The 22346-nt window shown below is 39.2% G+C and overlaps 1 protein-coding gene across 1 annotated transcript in view; it reads left to right on the top strand.

Moving 5' to 3' along the window:
• Nucleotides 1–22346, top strand: part of TTC7A (tetratricopeptide repeat domain 7A) — a 177769-nt gene that overhangs the window by 43780 nt on the left and 111643 nt on the right. Inside the window, exons 11-12 of the mRNA XM_070932340.1 lie at nt 14356–14460; nt 21785–21902. Of these exons, the coding sequence (XP_070788441.1) occupies nt 14356–14460; nt 21785–21902 (223 nt within the window). The remainder of the gene's footprint in view (nt 1–14355; nt 14461–21784; nt 21903–22346) is intronic.

Genomic DNA, 22346 nt, shown 5'->3' with positions numbered 1-22346 from the left:
ACATCCTTGGAAAAACATCCTTGGAAAGAGTGACTTATGACTCATCCTTGAAATTATGATTGCTGCACCACTCCCATGGTCACATGATTGAATTTAGGCACTTGGCAGCTGGTTCCCGCTTCCAACAAGCTAAGTCAGTTCAGGAAACTAGATTCTATTAATGTCCATGGTAAAAAAAAAAAGGGGGGGGGGTTTTACCATGAACATAAAATTTTATGCAGTCATATGATGACTCACTTTAAGACTGCACTAACTTGCGGTGAAAACTCCAATCTCAGTTGTGATTGTAAATTGAGGACTACCTTGACTGTAAGTAGTCCTTGACTTACAATCATTTGTGTGATGACTGTTTAAAGTTATGACGGTGCTGAAAAAAGTGACTTATAACTGCTCCCCACACTTAACGGTTGTTGCAATGTCCCCATGATCATATGATCAAAATTTGAATGCTTGGCAACTGCCATATATTACCAACAGTTGCTGCATGCCGGGGTCATGTGGTCTCCGTTTGTGACCCTTCCAGGGGCTACTGACAAGATTTTGGGGATGCACCAGCCAGATTTTGTTCTTCACCAAGGCATTGAGACCAGGAGTGGGTTCTACTTACCTTTACTACTGGTTCGCATCGCGCCCACATATGCTCTTCTGCGAATGCACAGCTCACTTATGATGATGTCCGGGTCAGTGGGCAGAGCCTCCTACCAGTTTTACTACTGGTCCGAACTGGGGGCAACCCACTACTGATTGAGACATGTATAAATCTGATGTTATGCTGATTTGTTGATTTAGATAAAATGTAAGGTAAGTGAACAGAATTAAATTATGGAATGTTCTGCATGAATCTGGTGGTGAAAGTTGGTCACTGAATAAGAAAAGAACAATATAAGATGGAACTAAATAGTGCTTGTAATGTAGTAAACTAATTGTTCAATACTGAGTATGGAATAATGTCCCCTTAAGATATTTGTGTGGATAGCAAAACCAGAAGTGATAAGATCAAGAATGCTGTATTTGGTCACTTTCAGAGCTAGATAGAATGGATAAGGATCAAATAGCAAAAAAAAAATATATGAAGGAAGAATGAATACTACAAGAGGAAGGGGAAAATAGGAAATTATTGGATGGTATTTATGATTGGATTTATGATCCAATTATGGGAGGGAAGAAATGTAAAGAACAAAAGGCATCATAAGACATAATGTGTGGACATCATGGAGAGAAGGATGATTGATAAGGATAGGAAGATACTGAGAGTTACAGTGATTAATATTGCAACAAATTAGATTTAGCTATTTTTTTCTTATCTCATGTTTTAATTTATTTAGTTTATTTTTTCTATAATTTCTTGTCTCCTTTTGCACTTTACATGACATTGCTTACTGCAAAAGAGAATAGTTTGAGGCATGTATATAAGTCAAATGCAAATGTGTGGGTAAAATCATATCTTTCTTTTTAAAGATACTACTAAATATGCTGGGGATCTTTTCTGATCTCCAGCAGAAGAACTGTCACTGTATTATATATTAGGGTCTACAGGGCATGTGTATAACTATTATATTTTGTATTCTACTGGAATCTCTAGATATAAATACAAATCAGACAGCTAGAAAGAGAAGAACACTTAACAACTAAACTAATAGAAAACTTAAGAACTTCAATGTGATCTTTATTTTTTTTTAAAAAAAGAAAAGACACAATAGAAGGCACAAAAATGGGAAAAGAAAGTGGCCTTGTTACAAGTGGATTTTACAAAGCCTAGAGAAGTATGGAAAGTACTGTTTCCCTTACTTTCTACCATTCTGTTCAACAAGCACAGCTTAGAGGCAGAGCTAAGCACTTGCTCTTTATGCACAAATTAACCATGACCTTCAGTTTTTTACCTGAGATAGGCTAGCATGGAGAATGGTGAGCAATCCATTACTGGAAATATTTAAAAAGAAGTGGACATCATCTATCAAAGATGATATCCAGCATTGCTAAGTTGACCACTGAGGTTGATTAGATGATCACCTAGATTTACCCTACCTATCGTTCCAGGAGATAATATCCCTTCATTTTTCAATAGATACTGCATTAAAAGTCAAAGAGATAGAGACTCTTACATCCTTCTTCCAGGCCCAGCTTCAGCTAGCCACTTGCTTAGAGTACACATACACTTAGTTTCTTAACTGCCTCATTTAGCAACCATTCACAGTTAGGACAGTGATGAAAAAATAACTTTACAACCAATCCTCACACCCACAACCTCCACAGCTTTCCTTTTTAAAGCAAAGGAAAGCTGAAGTAAGATCATAAGCACAGTCATGGCTTCACTTAGTGACCACTTGCTCAATGACTAAGTTACTGGTCCCAATTGTAGTATTTCTGACTAGCATCTTCCAAATGCACTAAGCTACAACTCCGATCATCCCAGCCATCATGATCACTGATATATGCAATATATGCCTATAAGGAACCCTAAAGCTGTTTTGTTAAATCTCTTCATATTAATATTCCAGGGCTAGCCAGAAAGTCAGTATCAGCAAGATCCAAATAATATTCATTTTATTTGAATGAGAAATCAGTCAGATGTTTTGAGTCACAAAATGCAAACATATTTGAGAAATATAAATGAAATAATGAGGCAAATCAATAATAAGATTCAAATTTGTTTTCTTTATGAATCTATCAGTGGGTCTTTGAAAAGTAAAATCACTTTTGGTGAGAACAATAATAGTGACACAGTAAAATTCTAAAATAACCCTTTTAAGATTATCTACTCATAGATGCTATTCCTGTTCTTATTAGAATAATAATAGCAATGATAAGAATAATGATAAGCTGTATTTTTAATAGAAATTGTTGGTCATGTGTTTGCCCACCCATAATACCTTAAGCCAGTGTTTCTCAACCTTGGTAGCTTGAAGATGGGTGGACTTCAACTCTCAGAATCCCCCAGTCAGCAGCAATACAGCAGCGGTATTGTTATCTGGAAGTTGAGTCACAGCAACTGGACTTATCTCTTTTTTTTGGGGGGGGGACTTTTCACTGCTTATCCAAGTAGCTCCATTCTCTGAAGCGGTGAAATCAAAAAAAGAAGTCCGATTGCTGTGACTCAACTTCCAGTGTTCTCAGTTGTACAAAGTGTCAAGGATATTCTTTTCTTCTTTGCTAGCAAAGGAAATCAGCTTAAAAAGGAAGGACATACCATACCCACTTATACTGAGTAGGACACTGGTCTTCTGTCAGGGACTCTTCCTTACATATCCTATCTCTCTTCCTCTGTCTAATTCAGGAAGAGACCGGCTGCACTATTACATAACCTGGAGGTAGCCAAGGTGGGGAAGTAGATAACATTTCATTTCCAACAAATTGGAACCAGTAGTTATTGTTGTAGGGTTTTTGTCCTTTCTGATTTCTCCTTTTTTTAAAAAAAATTCCAGTGATTCTGTGTAAAAAGACAAGGTGCTAGCAAGAAGGAAAAGCGGGAGGTCTACAAGAAAGGCAGGTCAGCAGAACTAACTGGCATTTTTCAGGGGAGGAAGAGCCCATGTAATTTGCAGCTTTGTGGATGACTGACAAGCAGCAAAATCTTAGGAAGGGTAAAGCTTCCTGAGAGGTGTGAAATTGAGGAGGCAGAGCAGACCTGAATATTTCTAATTTGGTCCACTGTTCTCTAAAAACATCAACCCCACCAATTTGGTAATGTTTTAATTCTATCTCATTCTAATTCCCTTCATGATTTCTGGATGTTAAATTTGGACATCGCAGCAGAGAAATTACATATCTGGTGCTGTTTCATTTCCGATAAAAATGAGTAAAAGTTGATATGATAGATGTTTATAAAACAATGCACAGTATGAGCAAGCAGCTTTTCTTCTTTCTAATCATATTAATTACAATCCAGGGTCATTAGAACAACTGAATGGTTGGAGATTCACAGACAAAAGATGAAAAAAAATCTCATAGAGCATAGTTTATAGATGCAGTGATAACATCAGTTTATCTTTAAAATGGGATGGGACAAATTCATAGAGGATTGTCAGACCCAAAACCAAAACACGTGGTGATTCCTCCCAGCTATGTTCTTTATTGTTTCACATCTGTAGGCAAAATCTTACCAAACTGAGGAGTCTTACTATCTACAAAATACTCTGTGAACTATTAAGGAAGGGCTGTCTTCACTCTCTTTTTCTCACACATAATATCTGGACTAAGTTGCCTTTTACTTCTCTGAAGTGCACCATCTTCCTTACTGCATTCCATCACAAGGTTAATGCTATTGGTAGCAATATGATGACATAATTATTACCTTCAAGGAGACTGGTTCCATATTCTAATATCAATATGGGAGTTATAGTGGGTTTACTCACCTGTTCTACTTTAGACCTTTGAAGGAGCATCTAGCTGGTTACAGTGGGAAAGGTGCTGAATAAAATGGACCTTGTCTTGTGTTATATTGATGTTTAGCATTATCCACTCTAATTGATAACATAGGGTCTGATGATCTGCAGTATGTTCTCCTGCTGCTTCTTTGTAAATATATCTTAATAAGACAGCAAAGAAGACAGCCTCATTTAACTGACTCCTGAAATATTTTCTGGGCAGCATGAAGAGGAGGATTTGCAAATAGATGCTCTGCTCTTGCCGATATCTTGTTTACTTGGAGGCTTTGCGTGGGTGAGAGCATCAAACAGTTCCTAGCTGATGTTTGCCATGCTATTACAATTTTGGCAAAGAATATTCCACAGAAAAAGTACCATGGGGTTTCTCTGAAATCTATTGCCTCTGTTTATTTCACTTTCAATTCCTGGCCTTATTAAAAAAATACAGTATTATACAAAATTGAGGCGCTCCACTGAAATTTAATATAGTTTGACAGAGCATGTTGGTATTCAAAGACTGAGGTAGAATTTTTGAAAAAACAGCTTTAAAAACTAACAAATGTGTTATGACATATGCTTTCATGGATAGAGTACACTGTAGCAGATTCATGATGTCTGTTCCTTAGCTGTTGGTAGAAGTGTGCATGTACGCACACCCACATTCACTGGAAAGGAAAAGTATATATACGGTAACAAGAAAGTTTGGTATAATGGTTAAAGCACCAGGTTGGAAACTGGGAGACTGTGAGTTCTGGTCCCGTCTTAGGCAAAAAGCCAGCTGGGTGACCTTGGGCTAGTCACTCTCTCTCAGCCCTAGGAAGGAGGCAAGGGCAAACCACTTCTGAAAATGCCTCGCCAAGAAAACTGCAGGGACTTCTCCAGGCAGTCACCAGGAGCCAAGCCTGACTGGAAATCACAAAGGTTAAAAAATAGTAAAGATAAACGTTTCCCCCTGCTAGTTGTGTTTGACTCTAGAGCAGGGGTCTCCAACCTTGGCCACAGCAAGGCTGGCTGGGGAATTCTGGGAGTTGAAGTCCACAAGTCTTGAAGTGGCCAAGGTTGGAGACTCCTGCTTTAGGGGATGGTGCTCATCTCCAGTTCACAGCCAAAGAGTTGTGTTGTCTGAAGAGGCTCTCATGGTCATGTGCCTGCTGAGTATACAACGAAGGCGCTCAGAATGCTGTTATCTTCTCACCAAAGTGCTACCTTTTTATCTATTTGGATTTGCATGCTTTGGAACTGCTAGGTTGGCAGGAACTGGGATACCTAATGGAAGCTCACTCTGTCAGGCAGTACTTGATCTCGAATTGCCAACCTTCTAGTCAACAAATCCAGTGTGTAAACACCTCAGCCATCATGCCCCCAGAAATCACAAAATATTATATATTATATATATATAACACCCCAAACATTTCATTACAGCAGGAAATATAATCTGTGATTTTCCATATATTGTTGACTTCAAGCTCCTATTCTAGAAAGTGAGGTGAGTGGGATGCTGAGTGTTGTAATTCGCTTGTGGGAACCCACAACTTCCCCATCTATTAGATTAGATTTGGTAATTAAATAAATTTGGCCTGAATTTTGTCACCCGTGCTTAGACCTAGACCAGCGGCCCCCAGTCTTTTGAGCACCAGGCACTGGTTCTGTGGAGAGAGGTTTTCCCAAGGACCGGAGGGGGCATGGTTTTGCATGCTGCCTGCATCCCGTGGATGGGGCTTCGCTTGTTTGCGCCACCCACTTGCTGGCATGCTACACACCAGTGCCAGTCTATGGACCAGGGGTTGGGGACCCCTGATTTAGACTATATACAGCTTTAGGGCTTGAACAGGGAAAGTTGGATTTACTTCCCTCTATTCAAATCCAGGTCTGACCATATAGGTAGTTCTCAATTTACGACCACAATTGAGCCCAAAATTTATGTTGCTAAGCAAGACAGTTGTTAAGTGAATTTTGCTCCATTTTACAACTTTTCTTGCCACAGTTGTTAAGCGAATCACTGCATTTGTTAAATTAGTAATATGGTTGTTAGATTAATCTGGTTTCCCCATTGACTGCTTGTAAGAAGATCACAAAAGGTGATGACATGAACCAAGGATCTTACAGCCATCAGAAATATGAATCAGTTGCCAAGCATCTGAATTTTGATCACCTGATCATGGGGATGCTGCAACAGTGCCATTGTAATTTCTAACGGTCACTAAATGAACTGTTGTTAAGTCGAGTACTACCTGTGCTGTACACCCAAGTTCATTTCTTGCCATAGTTAACATACACAGGAAGCATCAGCTACATATACAGTATTGTCATCATCAAGAACAACAATGATATTGATGTCTGTGGCAGAAATGAAATTGCTCAAAAAGGTGACCATAGTGCATAACAAACTATCTATCTTGATTTTTACAGTCTTGCGAGAGTTTTCTACACCATTAAAGAGGTGTGTGTGTGTAATCCTGTGCTGTAGCAGCAAGGGTTGCGTTTGATTTGGGATGCTCCTTCTGTTACTCCCCTTACAAAAGCTTACTGCGGTTGCTAAGTAACCCGGTTTAAAAAAAAGGAGAAACATTTGTCTTTGCATTGCAGTCAGGAGCCCTGAAGGATGCAAAGGTTTTAAAAAGCTCCTGAAATAGCACAAGCAGGGAAAGAAGTTAAGATTGTAACAAAATCTTAAATCAACAGACGTACAAAGGTCAGTTAACCAGAAGATGTGGCCCAATATTTTTGCAAGAAGTGCAGGGGAATGTATAATAGGGAGGGAGATTATTCTTTAAACCTGCACAGCACATGGAAATTTCCAAAGTTGCCTGAAAAAAAATCAGCAAAATCATTATGATCCAGCTAAAACCATTGCTGCAGTGCCTGGATTGTAGCCTGTGAGTTGAACAATGAATATGGAATATCAGGACTGGTTTACATTAGAAGGTGCAAATTTTTCAGGGGTATGTATGTGGTTGTTTAACAAAGAGCATTAAAATTGATTCGCTAGTCATTTTGTTGTTTGTTCCCATTAGCTAAATATAGTGGCAAATCTGTACCAAAACCATATTGACATTAACCAAAATATGATATTGTAATGAGGTTTGTATAATCAATGTACATATATTCCCATCTTTCTTAATCTAAAATCTTTCTGAATTTCTTGGATTATAATTCCAAGATTTCCTAGCTAAGAACATTTTGAGGATGCCTCTAGGGGCAGAATGTTGAAATGGTGGCTACTATTAACAATGACCTCCTGATGTCCTCAGAATGAAAGCAATATGTCTCTGAATACTAGTTTTAGAAGCGGAAATGGCTCTTGCCCACATGACCTACTTATTTCTTAATAGAATCATCATTGTTAGCTACTATGGAATATTGGCCGACATAGATTTTTTTATCAGATCCAGCAGACTTCTTCCTTTAAAAAAATAAAAACAACAACCATCAAAACCCTCGTTACAAGTGAGGTCACTTTTCTTTTTTCAACTGCTGTGAAGGAAAGAATTTCAGGTGTGATGTGACAAATTAAAAGCAAGCATTGCAATCCAAAGTTGAGAGGTATGTTTGATTTTAAAAATGAATTGATAAAATCCATCTCAGCATTGTTCAAAGGGATCTTAGTATGGAAGCCCTATCTACATAAAAAAAAAAAAACCCTTGTATTGTATTGAGATTCTTCTGTGGTTTAAAGTCTAATCACTAATAAGTCTAATTATTACTATCTTGCAGTGAACTTTGCAAACAATGTACTTTCCACCCACAGTCTGACGGAGGAATACAAACATTTTAATTATCTGATTATTTAGACCCTACACAATACTGTGTACTCTATTGTTATTCTAATATATAACTCATACTGTATATGATTGTCTTTCACTCATTCTAGTATCAGACAAGATCATATGCACATGCAGTATATAACACACATGTACATATACTAATCGTTCCAGTTGGAGTTCAGTATCACAGAAGCCGATTAAAAATCGCTTCATCGAGTTGATTTAAATATAAAAGAAAGAAATTTTTGTGTTTAAAAAACATTTTCTTTATTCCCGAAGCTCAGGCAGTGCACGTCATGGCTTACATAGGTTCCCTCTCACACAATAGATGAAGATGAAGGATAACAAATTCTAAAACTGCAGACTTCCTCCCATCACTAAAAGAAAAAAGAAAAAAAGATCTTAAGAATGGAGCGAGCTTTCAAAACACTCCAATGAAGGCTGAACAAATTGAATATTTAGAAGACTTGGAAGGGGAGCAGGTTATGATATAATGTGAACTAAATAACTGAGGAAGTGGGAAAGGAAAGAAATAATTAGATTTCAGAATGGTATCGTTCACCCTACCTTTTTTTCCATGGCACTTATCGCTCTATTATCACATATGTGATAGTTCCAAGGATAGGTACATTTTGCCAATTTCCTCACTACATAGAACCTTTTCCTACTTATAAAGCACAGTATGAACATTTCCTGGCAATCTCTTTTATTCTGCAGTGTGTTTTTGATGATGCCTTCATTTTATTCTTAGCCCACAATTGAGACAGATTTAACTTGATCTTGGGTTTAAAGTAATATTTTCCCCTTAAAGGTAAAGGTTCCCCTTGCACATATGTGCTAGTCCTTCCCAACTCTAGGGGACGGTGCTCAACTCCGTTTCAAAGCCGAAGAGCCAGCGTTGTCCCAAGACGTCTCTGTGGTCATGTGGCTGGCATGACTAAATGCCAAAGGTGCACAGAATGCTGTTATCTTCCCACCGAAGGTGGTCCCTATTTTTCTATTTGCATTTTTTACGTGCTTTCGAACAGCTAGGTTGGCAGAAGCTGGGACAAGTAACAGGAGCTCACCCCGTTATGCGGCACTCAGGATTCGAACCGCTGAACTGCCAACCTTTCGATCGACAAGCTCAGCACCTTAGCCACTGAGCCACTGTGTCCCATTTTCCCCTTAACCAGTGGCAATTTAAGGGAAAGAGCAATCTGCTGAGCTTCCCTGCCCATGTTGCTGGGTGGCAGTACTCTCAGGTATATCAGAGAGAGCAAGATGAATCCTCTGTCAGTTGGTTACCTGGGACTGCCTTGAACCCCACACTTTCTTCCTTTCTGGAGAGTGAGCAGACAGGACATGCACTGGCTGCTTTGAAAGAGATGCACAGCAAAGGGTTTCAAAACAAGCTGGTATATAATGTACTGGAGGGTTGTCCAGTAAAGACTGATTTAACAGGCATCTCCCATCCACCGTATGCATCAGCTGTCAAGTGCTTCCTCTGAGCATGAGACAGCTAATCCATGTGGTAGGAAAAAATGATACTGTGAAGCAGCTTCACCTGTTTCACAGTGCAGCTTCCACCCATTCCTTAGCTGCAAACCCAGTTCCTGGGATGGGGTATGGCTTTACCATTTAGTCCCAACATGGGGAATCAGCTTTGAAGATAGGTAAGCATTTTGAAGATGGCTATACTGTGGTCTCAACCTCTTGTTAAAACCATTCATGATGATGTGATCCATTCAGTCAAGTCTGACTCTGGCTGATTCTATGGGCCAGGACTCTCCACATCTTCTGATCTTGCACTACGTCTTTGACTTTTTCTGTGCTTTGGCTGGTGCCCGCTTTATTGGTGTACAGCCACCGTCATGGCCTGGTTCCCTTTTACCGCTAACTCTTCCAAACATAATTGCTTTCTCCAGTGAATTCCCCCTCATGATAGGGCCAAAGTAAGTGAGACACAGTTTCGTGATTTTGTCTTCTAGGGACATGTCTGATGTTATGTTTGTTAGTCATCTTTGCTATCCAAGGAATACACCGCACCAGCCTTCCCCAACACCAGAGCTCAAGCAACTCAATTTTATTTCTATCTTGCTTTTTTGTGGACCTTAAAAAAGCAAGACGGAAAACTATTAATAATGCAGGGTAATGTCAGGATTGGTAGATGGTTTCCTACTGCTGGGACTATTAAGAAAGTGGGAAGATAGCAATGCTTACGGGTTTAACTAGTAACTTTGCTTATCATATTCTAAGAAGGCATATTCTAAATCAGGACACCACCATCTGGCAGCAAATCAGAACAGAATTTATAAATACTCAAAGCAGAATTTGGAGAGCACATTAACCTAACCAAGGGGGATAGACCCACAAGACTAAGTCCAGTGTTATAGAGGGAAACCTATGCATTCCAGTAGTTTGTCCTGGATATGTTTGTATCTGTAAATGTACCATTTATAGTTATATACTTTAATATTCTTGCGAGCCAATTTAAAAAGTTAAAATCTGCAAGCATTTGCAATCTTTTGACATAATATAGATATAACATTTTGGTTTATGCTTACAGTAGATATACTATAGGGATTTAGTCAGAAATTCCAGGTAAATCTCAGTGCTCATTTGAGAACCATTAAGTATGTTAAGTAAATTAAATGACCAGGTATTTAAATGCAGTTATTGGTCTGTTTATCTGCGGATACCAACTCTCCAGATGCTTACAAACTCTAGGACACAAATAAGGGGCTGTTCTCCTTGGGGATGTGAATTGTGAACGTTTGAACTTGAAGCTTGGAAAGCAGACTAGGCAAGCAGATGGCATTCATAACTGGATAACATGAAACATTTCAACCTATTCAAGACTAAGAAGAACCACATGGCACATAATTTATTAATTCCTCTCCTGTATAGAGACAACACAGCATTGCCTGGACCTTTTTAGAGGAGGAAAAACATCTTAAGGACCACTGTGAAGAATATCCTACAGATCTAATGAACAAAATCACTAAGAGCTACTCCAAGCTGGACTTCAGCTGAATAGGTCCTATTGAGTTGGCCACGGTAGAGTCTTGCTTGATTACTTGTAAAGTTTGTGAATTTTGAGAAACTCCTCAAAATTGTTAGGGTCATCATCTGGAGGTAGCACTTGGGTTTGCATGATGGTAAACTCTTCCCTCATGTGAAAATGGAGGTAGTTTACCTTGCCTTGTTAGAAGCAGCACAATACTTCAAGAAGGCATTGCTTTACCCAGCAGTATTAGATATGTTTTGACCAGTTTCCAACCTGTCCTTTTCAATTAGAATTGAGGCCTGAGTACAATAAGCAACATTAATTATACTTGACCTTTGCTAGGGCCAAAGTAGATGTGGTATGATTCCTCTCGTCATACTTGATAACTTAGCAGCTTTTAATGCCATTGATCATGCTATCCTTTTGAGTAACTCTGGGAGTTGGGGGATGCTGGTTCTCTTCCATCAGGATTGGTTTTAGTTGGTGCTGGAGAGGAGATCTTGAGCCCAAGGGCCCTTGCTTTGTGGGTTTCTTGTTGCTTAACATTCTCCCCAATTTTATTTAATATCTACGGTATGTAAGATTGGTAGACAAGGCTATTTGACAGCACTTATTCAAGTATCATCAATATGCAGATGATACACAACTGTATATCTCAGGACCAGGTTGAAGAGGTGAAACTGTCAAGCCCTGTCCCTGTGCCTGGAGGCTCTTTTGGTCTGGATGGGAGGAACAGACTTCGGCTCAACACTAGCAAGACTGACTAGAAAGAATCCTGTTGTCAGTGAGAGTTCTGGATTTTCAGCATTTGTTTGAAGAGCAACTGGAGATGTGGCCAGGATGACATTTGCACAAATACATTGGGAAGCCTTTCTCATGGTTACTCATGACAGCCATTATTTGAATTATTGCAATGTACTGTACTATTCTAGACCAGTTTGCACGTCATCCAAAATGCAGTAATATGAGTAGTTTTCGACATATCTTAGTTTACCCATGCGATACTTCTACTTCATGAGTTGCAATGGTTACCATTTCATTCCAAGTGTAGTTCAAGGTGCTAGTATTCATCTATAAAGCAATGTATGGCTGGGGATCTGAATAGCTATGGGACTGCCTTTCTCTAGTGGTTTATGGGCAGTCAGTAAGATCCAGCAGGATTACTATGGACCAGATCCCAACTATGAAGTGATACTGTTTTGTAGGATCCAAGAAACATATATTTTTTGTAAGTGCCCCTATCCTTTGGAATAGCAGCCCTCCTTCAATCCATACAGCCTTTACCCTAATGACTTTAGCTTTTCTGGCAGGAGCTGGGAAAGAGTGATTCATAACCTCTGTGGAGATTGCTTTTTAAATGCTAATTTTATTCCTTGACATGGTCCCCTGTATCTGTTTCATACATAGTTGTATTTCTGCTTTTAATCCTTATTTTCTTGTTTAGCCGAGTGGCTAACAAAAAAATAAACATGCATTATAATAGCAGTAATTTTGTTTGTTTAGAATCAGTAGTGTTTGTTATGACATACTGATAAGCTCCAAGGGGTTTGTTTATGACATTTACTGGTACATAGTACAAATTTTTGATATTCACTGATATACAGTATAAATCTCCAAGAGTCTGCTCTTTTTTTTTTTTTTTGAACTGGGTAAGATAGGATACTATTTCGTATGTGGTCCTTTATGCCAAGTAATCTTTTGCCATAAAGTTCACAGTGACATCTTTCTTGTGCTTCACTGTCAAGAGTTTTAAAGATTGTCTGGTTCCTTTACTTGCTGCTTTTCACTTATGACTCCATCCTCTCATCTCTAGTATTGAGAAATCAATACTATAAATTAATGGCTACAAATGAAAGTGGACTTCCTCCTTTAGAAAAAATATATATTTGGCAGACTTGTGTTGCATCCAGCAAGAGAGGAACTATTGTACCTAGCTTGAAAAGGGAGCTGTGTGGGTGTGTTTATGTGTTGTGTAGATATTGTACATTTCTTGGAGGATGTGTAAGTAGACCACTGGGATATCCTCAGGGTATGATTAAACAAGCTTATATTGCAATGCTGCGATGGTGCAATTAAACCTTAAACTGTTTCTTATCTTATCTTCTCATCACAATTCACATAAAAAAAAAAACCCAGGTGGAGCTTTGACTTCATCATCATAGTCACCATCTTGACTTATTAACCACACATTGTGGGCACTGCTGTAGATTACGTTTCTCTTTCTTGAGTGTTTATCACAGTGTCTTGAGGGTCCAGGACAGTGTTTCTCAACTTTGGCAACTTCAAGATGTGTGGACTTTAACTCCCAGAATTCCCCAGGCAGCATGTTGGATGAGGAATTCTGGGAAGTTACCGAGGCTGAGAAACACTAGTCTAGGACACAAATACCGCTTTATTTTTTAGCCCCGGGTTATAACTTGTTAGGATACCTATCTGTTGTTTCACTCTCAATAGAGCAAGTCCTCAATTTACGATCACAATTAAGCCCAAAATTTATGTTGCTAAGTGAGAAATTTGTTAAGTGAATTTGGCCCCATTTTATGACTTTTCTTGTCACATTTGTTAACTGAATCACTGCAGTTATTAAATTAGTAACATGGTTGTTAAGTGAATCTGGTTTCCTTATTGACTTTGCTTAACAGAAGGTTGCAAAAGGTGATCACATGACCCCGGGACACTGCAACCACCATAAATGTAAGTCAGTTGTCAAGCATCCAAATCTAAATCACGTGACCATGGGGATGCTGCAATGGTCATAAGTGTGAAAACCGGTCATAAGTCAGTGCTGTTGTAACTTCGAATGGTCACTAAGGGAACTGTTGTAAATCGAGGACTACCTATATTTACATTTGTACATAAACCGATATTGCAGAAATCTTACCTATTGCCAATGCTTTTCCATACAACTGAAGCTCTTCCTTTGTTAGGGGCCTGCTGTAAAACAGACCTAATAATATAATACAGAGTTACCACTGAATAGATGCAGATATTCGCTTCATGCTTTTCAAAAACCATACCTGATCTGAACACCCACTGATCTGTGGGAGTCAGGAGGCAAGAAAACTTCAAAAACAAGAGATGTGCTTTGAGAGCCAATCTAAGTCTCAATATTCAGGTAACAAGAAACACGTCCTCTGGAAGATGAAGCATTTGGCATAAATAATCTTTGTGCATCGCATTGAGCATTGTCTAACCATCTTATCGTTTCCCTCTTGTTTCTCCTTCCTCCCTTGTCCAGTCTGCTCATGCTGTCTCGGTGCTCAGAGAATGTGCAAAGCTACGTCCTGCGGATCCCACCGTCCCTCTCCTGGCCGCCAAGGTCTGCATTGGGCCTCTGCACTGGGTAAGCAAGCTGGTGCAGTGCTTCTTACATAATGCATTAGGTGCCGCATTAACAGCCGCACTCAAATGTGGTTTAAAGAGAGGAAGAGACAGAAGGAAGATGAAGGGGTAAACCAAGAACAGCTGCACAGTTATGTGGAACTGACCTGACTTACTGAAGGGAGTCTTTGACATGTGCTTCTCTTGTTATTTTGTAGGGGGAGAGGTTAAAATAAAGAGGTTAACCAAAGACTTCCCATAAACCAGAGTCTAAATTGCTTCTTCAAACTGATTTCCCTAATGCAATAATGAATTATCTCTTAATTACTAGGCCAGTATTGTTCGGTCCATGCATGTTGACTTAGAAAGAAATTACATAGAATGCAATGGGATTTTTTTCTCAATTAAATACAGTATAGTACAGATATGACTGCTGTCTGGAGAAAACTGGTTTTATTCCTACCAGCAGATGGCTCTTTTGAAAAATTTCAATAAGTGATGTTTATATAACATAGTTTAAAACTATTGCCCTTCTAGCATTTAGTTAACTTAGAGTATTGAAAGTGGAAAACAGAAAAAAGATAGTCTATCAATATTAATTACAGATGGCTCATTTTTTTGATGGACCTTCTTGTTGTGAAGACAAGTTCAAGTTACTGGTGATGTTATTATTACTGTGCATTTCAATCTCATGAATATGTAGCGCTAGTCATAATAAGAGACCAAGTGGGAGAAATTGTTGCCTGAGAAGGCTTGCTGTTACCAAAAGGCTGCAACCTCACCCATCTGCTCCAACAGGAGGAGCAATAAAAACTTGTTGGAAATATTAAATGAAATCAGAAGAATAGCCTGCCGAGAAGGAAAATAGACGATTATTAAACACTTGAGGTTGATTAGTTCCTCCTTTTAAATCATTGAGTATATAATTAACAGATTGAAATAAAATATTACAGTATAAGTTATGCAGGTGGCAAACCTTGAGGGCACTTAATAAGACTTCACGTTCTGTTGATTGATCAGCATAGAGAAATGGTTTATTCCAAGAATAATAGCTATTTACTACAGTTTATAATGTTGGATTTGAAGTGTATGTCTGGCAAGGTGGGAAAATTCACTCTTAATGCAAACATATTTAGTCTCCAACTAAAAACTGTTAGAACAGTGAGGTAGTAGCTCTAAATTTTGAATTGGAGATTACTTCCAGTCTAACCTATTCTATTCCATGTAATGCTACCGTTCTTTTCTCCTTTCTTCACAAAGTTAGCCCATTCAAGCAATCAGAACGCCACAGAAACATAAAGCTCCCAGGTTCTTTAAAAATCTACATTTAATAATGTGGTGAATGAATTATTTATTTGATTGCACTGGTAACTTGATTAATGCAGCTGTCACTAAGTAAACATATGTGTACCACAGGAGAAATTTATAGAAGGGGGGTTTAGGATATGGTTCTGTGAGTATTTGACGACTTGCTCTATTGGATACTACAGGGTTTAGCTCTAAACTTATAGAACTTATACTATTAGTGATGTCCAAGTTTAGTTATATCCATTGTACTTGTAGATATTAAATGGGATCTATACTCTAATTACATATCTTGTTTGGATAAGTGCTCTTTTGTCATCATTAGTCTAATGGAATCCCCAAGGCATTTTTTTTTCCTGGAAAATCATTTATATTGTGCTTTCCACCTAAAATTGGGCCCTGACCATGGCTTACCACAGATTTCATATTAAATCCACCCACAACAAATGACAAGAACAGATAAGCCAATTCAGAAAGTATCCCGTGAAATCCCAAAGGTGCTTTTTCCAAAAGACAACTGGACTTTCTTGGATTTTTGTTTGAAAATGTTTCGCTTTTCATATAAGAAAAGTGTTGAACTGGGGAAGCTTCTTGAATGAGAAGTGAAATGTTTCAAGGAAAAAAACTGAAAAGGTCCAGTTGTCTTTTGAAAAAAGCACCTTTGGGACAACCATGAGCTAGATGTTTGAGAATCTCCATTGATAGAATAAATAATAAGGGGGATGGGGACAACCCTGTCTTGTTCCTTTGCTAATAATAAATTCTTCCGTCAAATCTTCAGCGAAGAGGTTGTAAAAAAATGCTTTCAAAAGGCTCTGACAATCCCAGCTGAGTTGCCTGATCGGCAGAGGCTTTTTTTATTTTAAATGCCTCTGCCGATCAGGCAACTCAGCTTGGATTGTCAGAGGCATTTAAAAGAAAAAAAGTCTCTGCCGATCAGGCAACTCAGCTTGGATTGTCAGAGGCATTTAAAAGAAAAAAAGTCTCTGCCGATCAGGCAACTCAGCTTGGATTGTCAGAGGCATTTAAAAGAAAAAAAGTCTCTGCCGATCAGGCAACTCAGCTTGGATTGTCAGAGGCATTTAAAAGAAAAAAAGTCTCTGCTGATCAGGCAACTCAGCTTGGATTGTCAGAGGCATTTAAAAGAAAAAAAGGTTTTTTTCTTTTAAAAGCCTTTGATGATCCAGGCTGAGCCACGCGATCATCAGAGGCTTTTTTTTTTTAGTTTTAAAAGCATTTTTTCGGCCAAAGCGGTTGTAGAAAAAATGCTTTTAAAAGTAAAAAAAAAAAGCTCTGATGATTGTGTGGCTCAGCTGGGCATGGGGGGGGGCAGGGATTTTTTCTATCAGTTCTCCGAACCACCCACCTCCATTGCTATCGGATCGGGCGATCCGGTCCGAACCGGGAACATTTCACCTCTGCTTAAAAAGCTTGTTTTTATGGTGGGACTTCCGTGGACAAACTTCCAATATTTTTTGGAATTAAAATTAAAACTACATAAAGCATTATATTTTTAGGTATCTACTGAAGAGTTTTTTAAAGTGTACATCCAAAAAAATCAAGAATAGACAAGCAGATGCTTTAAAAAAAAACCTGTGATGGATTTGGGATTTGCTGCTATATAATATATAAACTGTTCTTTACGAGTCTCTTGGCATGGCAGAGACTGTGGGAGTGGATGAGATTAAAACATCTTTGGTTTTCTGTTCCTAAACCTCTAGAATTGTACAGTGAACAGAATTGTTTTCACTTTTTACCTCCTTTTTAAAATCTCCCACTTGATTTATCTAATTTTAAGAATAATTCATGTCCTTAAAAAAAAAGATACCATGCTAATGTTCCTGACTGTCATCTAATCTTTCCTTGCAATATTAAATTACTATTGGTGAAAACTCTTGAATATGTGAATACTGTTTGCTTGTTACTTTTAGATTTAAGGAGTATAGTTTAAAATGCATGGCCTTGTTCTCCTAAAGGAAAGGGGGTGGGTGGGAAAACACAACAGAAAGAAACAACATGCCAAGATGTGCCAGCTGAACACCAGCTGGGCAGCCTCTTGCCAGGGGACAACACCTGCTGTTCCTATTCCTTGTCAGTGTGCCTGTAGGCTTAGTTCAATCATACATTCAAAAACCTGCAATAAAATAATATGGTTAGCTGGAAAAAGCCTCCCTCTGTCCCAGGAAAAATAGTTCTCAAGCAGTAGGCTACTAATAAAATGAGATTTTCACCAAAGATGATGGCAGTGGGAAACACAGATTATTATAGTTTACAATGGCTGAACATAGTTTGTTGGCAAATCTTGCTGAGTGTGTTTCTGTGCACAACCTTCAACCCAGGAGAGAGTTGGAAGCCTTGTTATTCCTTGTTATTTCTGATAGCTCAGGAATCTTTGGAGTTAGCTGATCTTTTTAGAACCTTTCTTCTTGTCCCAGAATGTTCTTTTGTAGCTTAGTGTTCTGAAAAATCATGCTGTCTGTTGGTCATCTTCTTCCGTTAATGCCACTGTTGATGGTGATGGAAGCAGTTCTGCTCTGCCTCCAATCCTTCTAGGAACACATGCAATAACCAACTCTGTTTCACGAATGTTTGGTCACAGAGGTGGTATTCAGCCGGTTCGGAGCAGTTTGGGTGAACCAATAGCAGAAATTGCAGGTGGGCCTGCCCACCTGCCCCGGCTCTATGCTGTCTTTTTTAGGCATGTTTTTGAGGCTGGGCGCATGCACAGAAGGCATGCGCACAAGCAAAGCACATGCACGGAAGGCCGGGCCAGTGGTGGGTTGCCCCCGGTTTGGACCAGTTCACATGAACTGGTAGTAAAACCAGTGGGAGGCTCCGCCCACTGACCCAGATATCATCATAGGTGATCTGCGCATGCGCAGAAGAGTGTATATGCATGATGCGAACCGGTAGTAAAGGTAAGTAGAACCCACCCCTGGGCCAGGCGCATGTGTGGAGGTGGCACACGCTCACATTTTTGGTGCTGGGTGAAACGATAGGTAAATTATGTGAATCCCACCTCTGGCCACCATATCTTCTTATTGCTAATAATTTCCCCCACAACATCATTGCTCTCCTCTTCTGTCTCATAGAGAATGTCAAGGAAAAGCTTGGTTAGGAGCCTATGATAGTTTTTATTAGCAAGCATTATTATTTGGGCACATATCCTATTATTACTTAAAAAATCTGAAAGTACTATAGCCGTTTCTTTGAAAAAGAGATGCTTAGTAATCCTCCATTATTATAATTATTTCTCATACTGCAATTGGCAGGATGCTAACTGAGAGGGGAAAATGGCTTTTTTCAATTGAAGTCATGTCTGCAGAGAGATATAAGCTTTTAAAATATTTGTGTCTGACCTGGTTTAGTTTCAGGTTAACCCCATTTAAAAAAAACTCTGAGTCACTAATCAAAATCTCTAAGAAGTAGAACCTAATAGGTTGCACTACCTAGTTGGGCACCTACAGCTAGAATTTATCATACTGAATCTAAGCTGCAAAAGATGCTGAGATAGTGTTTTCCATATCTTGTCGTTCCTATCTAGAGGTGGTCCATATTTTGATAAGGCTATCACAATTGACACAGTTAATAATTGATACCAAAGACCTGTTATCTGAGTATACCTCCTATCTGCATAATTTCATCTCATATTGAAACTACAGTATATTAGGGGCATTCTTTGGAATCAGCAAGCTGGTGATGAGAAAGGTCAAACTTTTGAGTGGACAATACTTTTCTCTGTTTCTGCCACCCACATTCCCATTTCTGTCACTTCTTTAGTTTCAGATACCACTTTCTGTTCTTCGCTGTCTCTTCCCCTTCCCTTCCATTAGGCTACTGATGAAATATTAGATTTAATCAGTGGTCTCTATGTAATGCTTGCTATAGGATTTGAAATTAGGCCAAGATCTGCATATTGCCCAGGTCAACAGTAACTTTGAAAGATCCCTAAATATGCTCTTTTAAGAGTCTGCCCTTTCTGCTTGTAAGTTAATCATCATTTTAATCATTATTAAGGCTCAGTTGTTTGAGGGACCACCTAACCCCGATGCTTTCTGCCTGTCCAGTAAGATCAAGAAGAGTCGGTGTGCTCCCTCAACCTAATAATGCTATCAAGAGGGATTCAGGATTCAGCACCTGCCCACTGGAATGTTACCCCCACATCATCCCAAAGATTAATTTGGCTCCCACCCAGATAGTGTTCCAGAAATCTTTAAAAACTTGGCTGTTCTCCCAGGCCTTGTGGTAGGCTGCTTGCGATGCCCTTTTCAGTTGTGAGAATTTGGGTAGATGGTGCAATTGTCTGGATGTGTAAGATTTTATTTTTATTGTTTTCTGTGTTTCAACTGCCACCCAGATTCATTCTGGAGTTGGGCAACCTATAAATCTCCTCCATCTCTTCTTCTTCATTATCCTGCTGATTGGTTTAATGTGACCCATCAGCCTAAAACCATCAGCCTGCTGTATTGCTTGGTTTTTATAGTTGCCTCTCTGGAAGTTATGAGGAGGTTGAATGTCACACTATGTGGCCCACGGACTAAGTTCAGTAAGAGCCTGGTGGTGCAGTGGACTAAACTACTGTTAAAGTAGTATTTAGCTGCCAGCTGCCTGCAATTACCGCGAGTTCAATTCTCACCAGGCTCAAGGTTGACTCAGCCTTCCATCCTTCCGAGGTAGGTAAAATGAGGACCCGATTTGTGGGGACAATAAGCTGACTTTGTATAAAATAGAACACCGCTTAGGGGGGGCCAAAAGCCCTACTAAGCAGGTATATACAAAAGTATGAAGGCTATTGCTTAAAAGCATTGTAAGCCGCCCTGAGTCTCTGGAGAAGGGCGGCATATAAATCAAACTAATAAATAAATAAATCCTAAATAACAATCTGCCCCATTTGCTCTTCCCCTTTCTTCTACCTTTCTTCTACCTTTATTCATTTCTCTACCTCTCCAGGGGTTTTATTTGTCTCCTATTCAGTAAACTTCTATGTTTCTATGACTATGGTTTGCATGAGTGCTCCAGTAATGCATCTATAGTCAAAATAGATTGTATAGTCCTGTCTGTTCACCATTGCTGTTCTCTTAACCTCCACCTCACATTTTTTGGTCCAAAGGTGGATAGGATGAGAAAACAAAGAAATAGGAAGCAACAGCATCTGTCTTTTGCCGGCTGATTCTCCATCTGCCAAAGAGACAGGCTGCCACATGCATGAAACACAGAGCAATATAAGCAGTTTTAACAGTGGTAGAAGTGACATACTTGACAGATTCCTACTCCCAAAGTCCAGAGCCAGCATTAGTGTTAAACCTTTCACTAATGATCATACACATTCACCTGACAGGATTCAGATGTGTTGCAGCTGGCACCATGTTGGGAAAAGCTAGCTTTTTGTCATGCATTGAGATTTAGAAGTCTGGTCTTCCAAATTCACTGGAAGCATAGCACCATCTTGTAGCAGTGAGTTCTGATGCTTGCTAATCTTGAATTCATTCCTAAGAATTACCGTATTTTTCGGAGTATAAGATGCACCTGACTATAAGACACACCTACCATTTTTGGTGAGGAAAAGAAGAAAAAGAAATCTGCCTCTGCTTCTGCCTCTGAGCATTTTTGCCTCATTGCAGCAAACAGCCTGCTTTACTTTCATTTTCGTTTTCAGCATAGCTTGATTAGCACAAGGAAAAAAAATCTGCTGCAGCAATTTACCTCCTTGGAGCAAGCAGCAGAAACAGCTGAGAGCAAATCAGCTGAGAGTTGGGAAGTGATCCAATCAACTTGTGCTAATTAGGCTGTGCTGAAGCTGACAGGAGCTGTTTTTTCTTGCTGTTTGCTGCAAGGAGGTAAGTGCTGGGAAGCAGAGGCCAAAGGGTGGGGGCCAGTGGGTGGGTGGGGCTACATTCGATGTATAAGACGCACCTAAATTTTCCTCCCCTTTTAGGGGGGGGAAAGGTGCGTCTTATACTCCGAAAATACGGTATATATTCTATTAAACTGTGGCAAAAGACATTTCCTGTAATGTTTCTCCCTTTCTCTCATCAATTTAGCTGGAGGAAGGAGAACGTTTCGCCAAGATGGTCGTTGGCATGGGAGAAGACGCTGGAGAATTCCTAGCAAAGGGTTTCTTAGCATTAGGCCTGACATACAGCCTTCAAGCAACTGATGGTAATCTTTTGATTTGTCAAATGTGATCTGCACCACTATTGTTCGAAGAAGTCAGTTTAAGCATTTAAACATTAAACATGTTAAGAATATTTGAATGGAAAAAATACCATGTACGTACATTCAGGTAGTTGCCTGGTTCAGCAATAAGTTGCCAACATCTACTCACAAAATCTATTTGTTTTATTGATGAGATGCCAATCTTCCATGATGCCTTTCTCTTTCTAAAGCAACCAAAAGTTATTATCATGACATAATCTTATTAAACCAATATAAAAAACAATAAAGCAAAATGTCTCTTGCTGATCATAAATAAGTGATGAAGCTAATTCCTTTCACCTGAACATAGGTGAGTATTCATAGCTTATGTCCAACATGCGGTATTCCAAAACACTTTCCCTCTGTATCTGTTGTTGTAAACAATCACTGGTGATCAGTTTTAACTTC

This window comes from Pituophis catenifer, unplaced genomic scaffold (assembly GCF_029215685.1).
Source record: "Pituophis catenifer annectens isolate HBS135680 unplaced genomic scaffold, rPitCat1.0.hap2 SCAF_1, whole genome shotgun sequence".
Taxonomy (NCBI): Eukaryota; Metazoa; Chordata; class Lepidosauria; order Squamata; family Colubridae; genus Pituophis; species Pituophis catenifer.
This window is presented reverse-complemented; position numbering and strand designations above follow the sequence as displayed.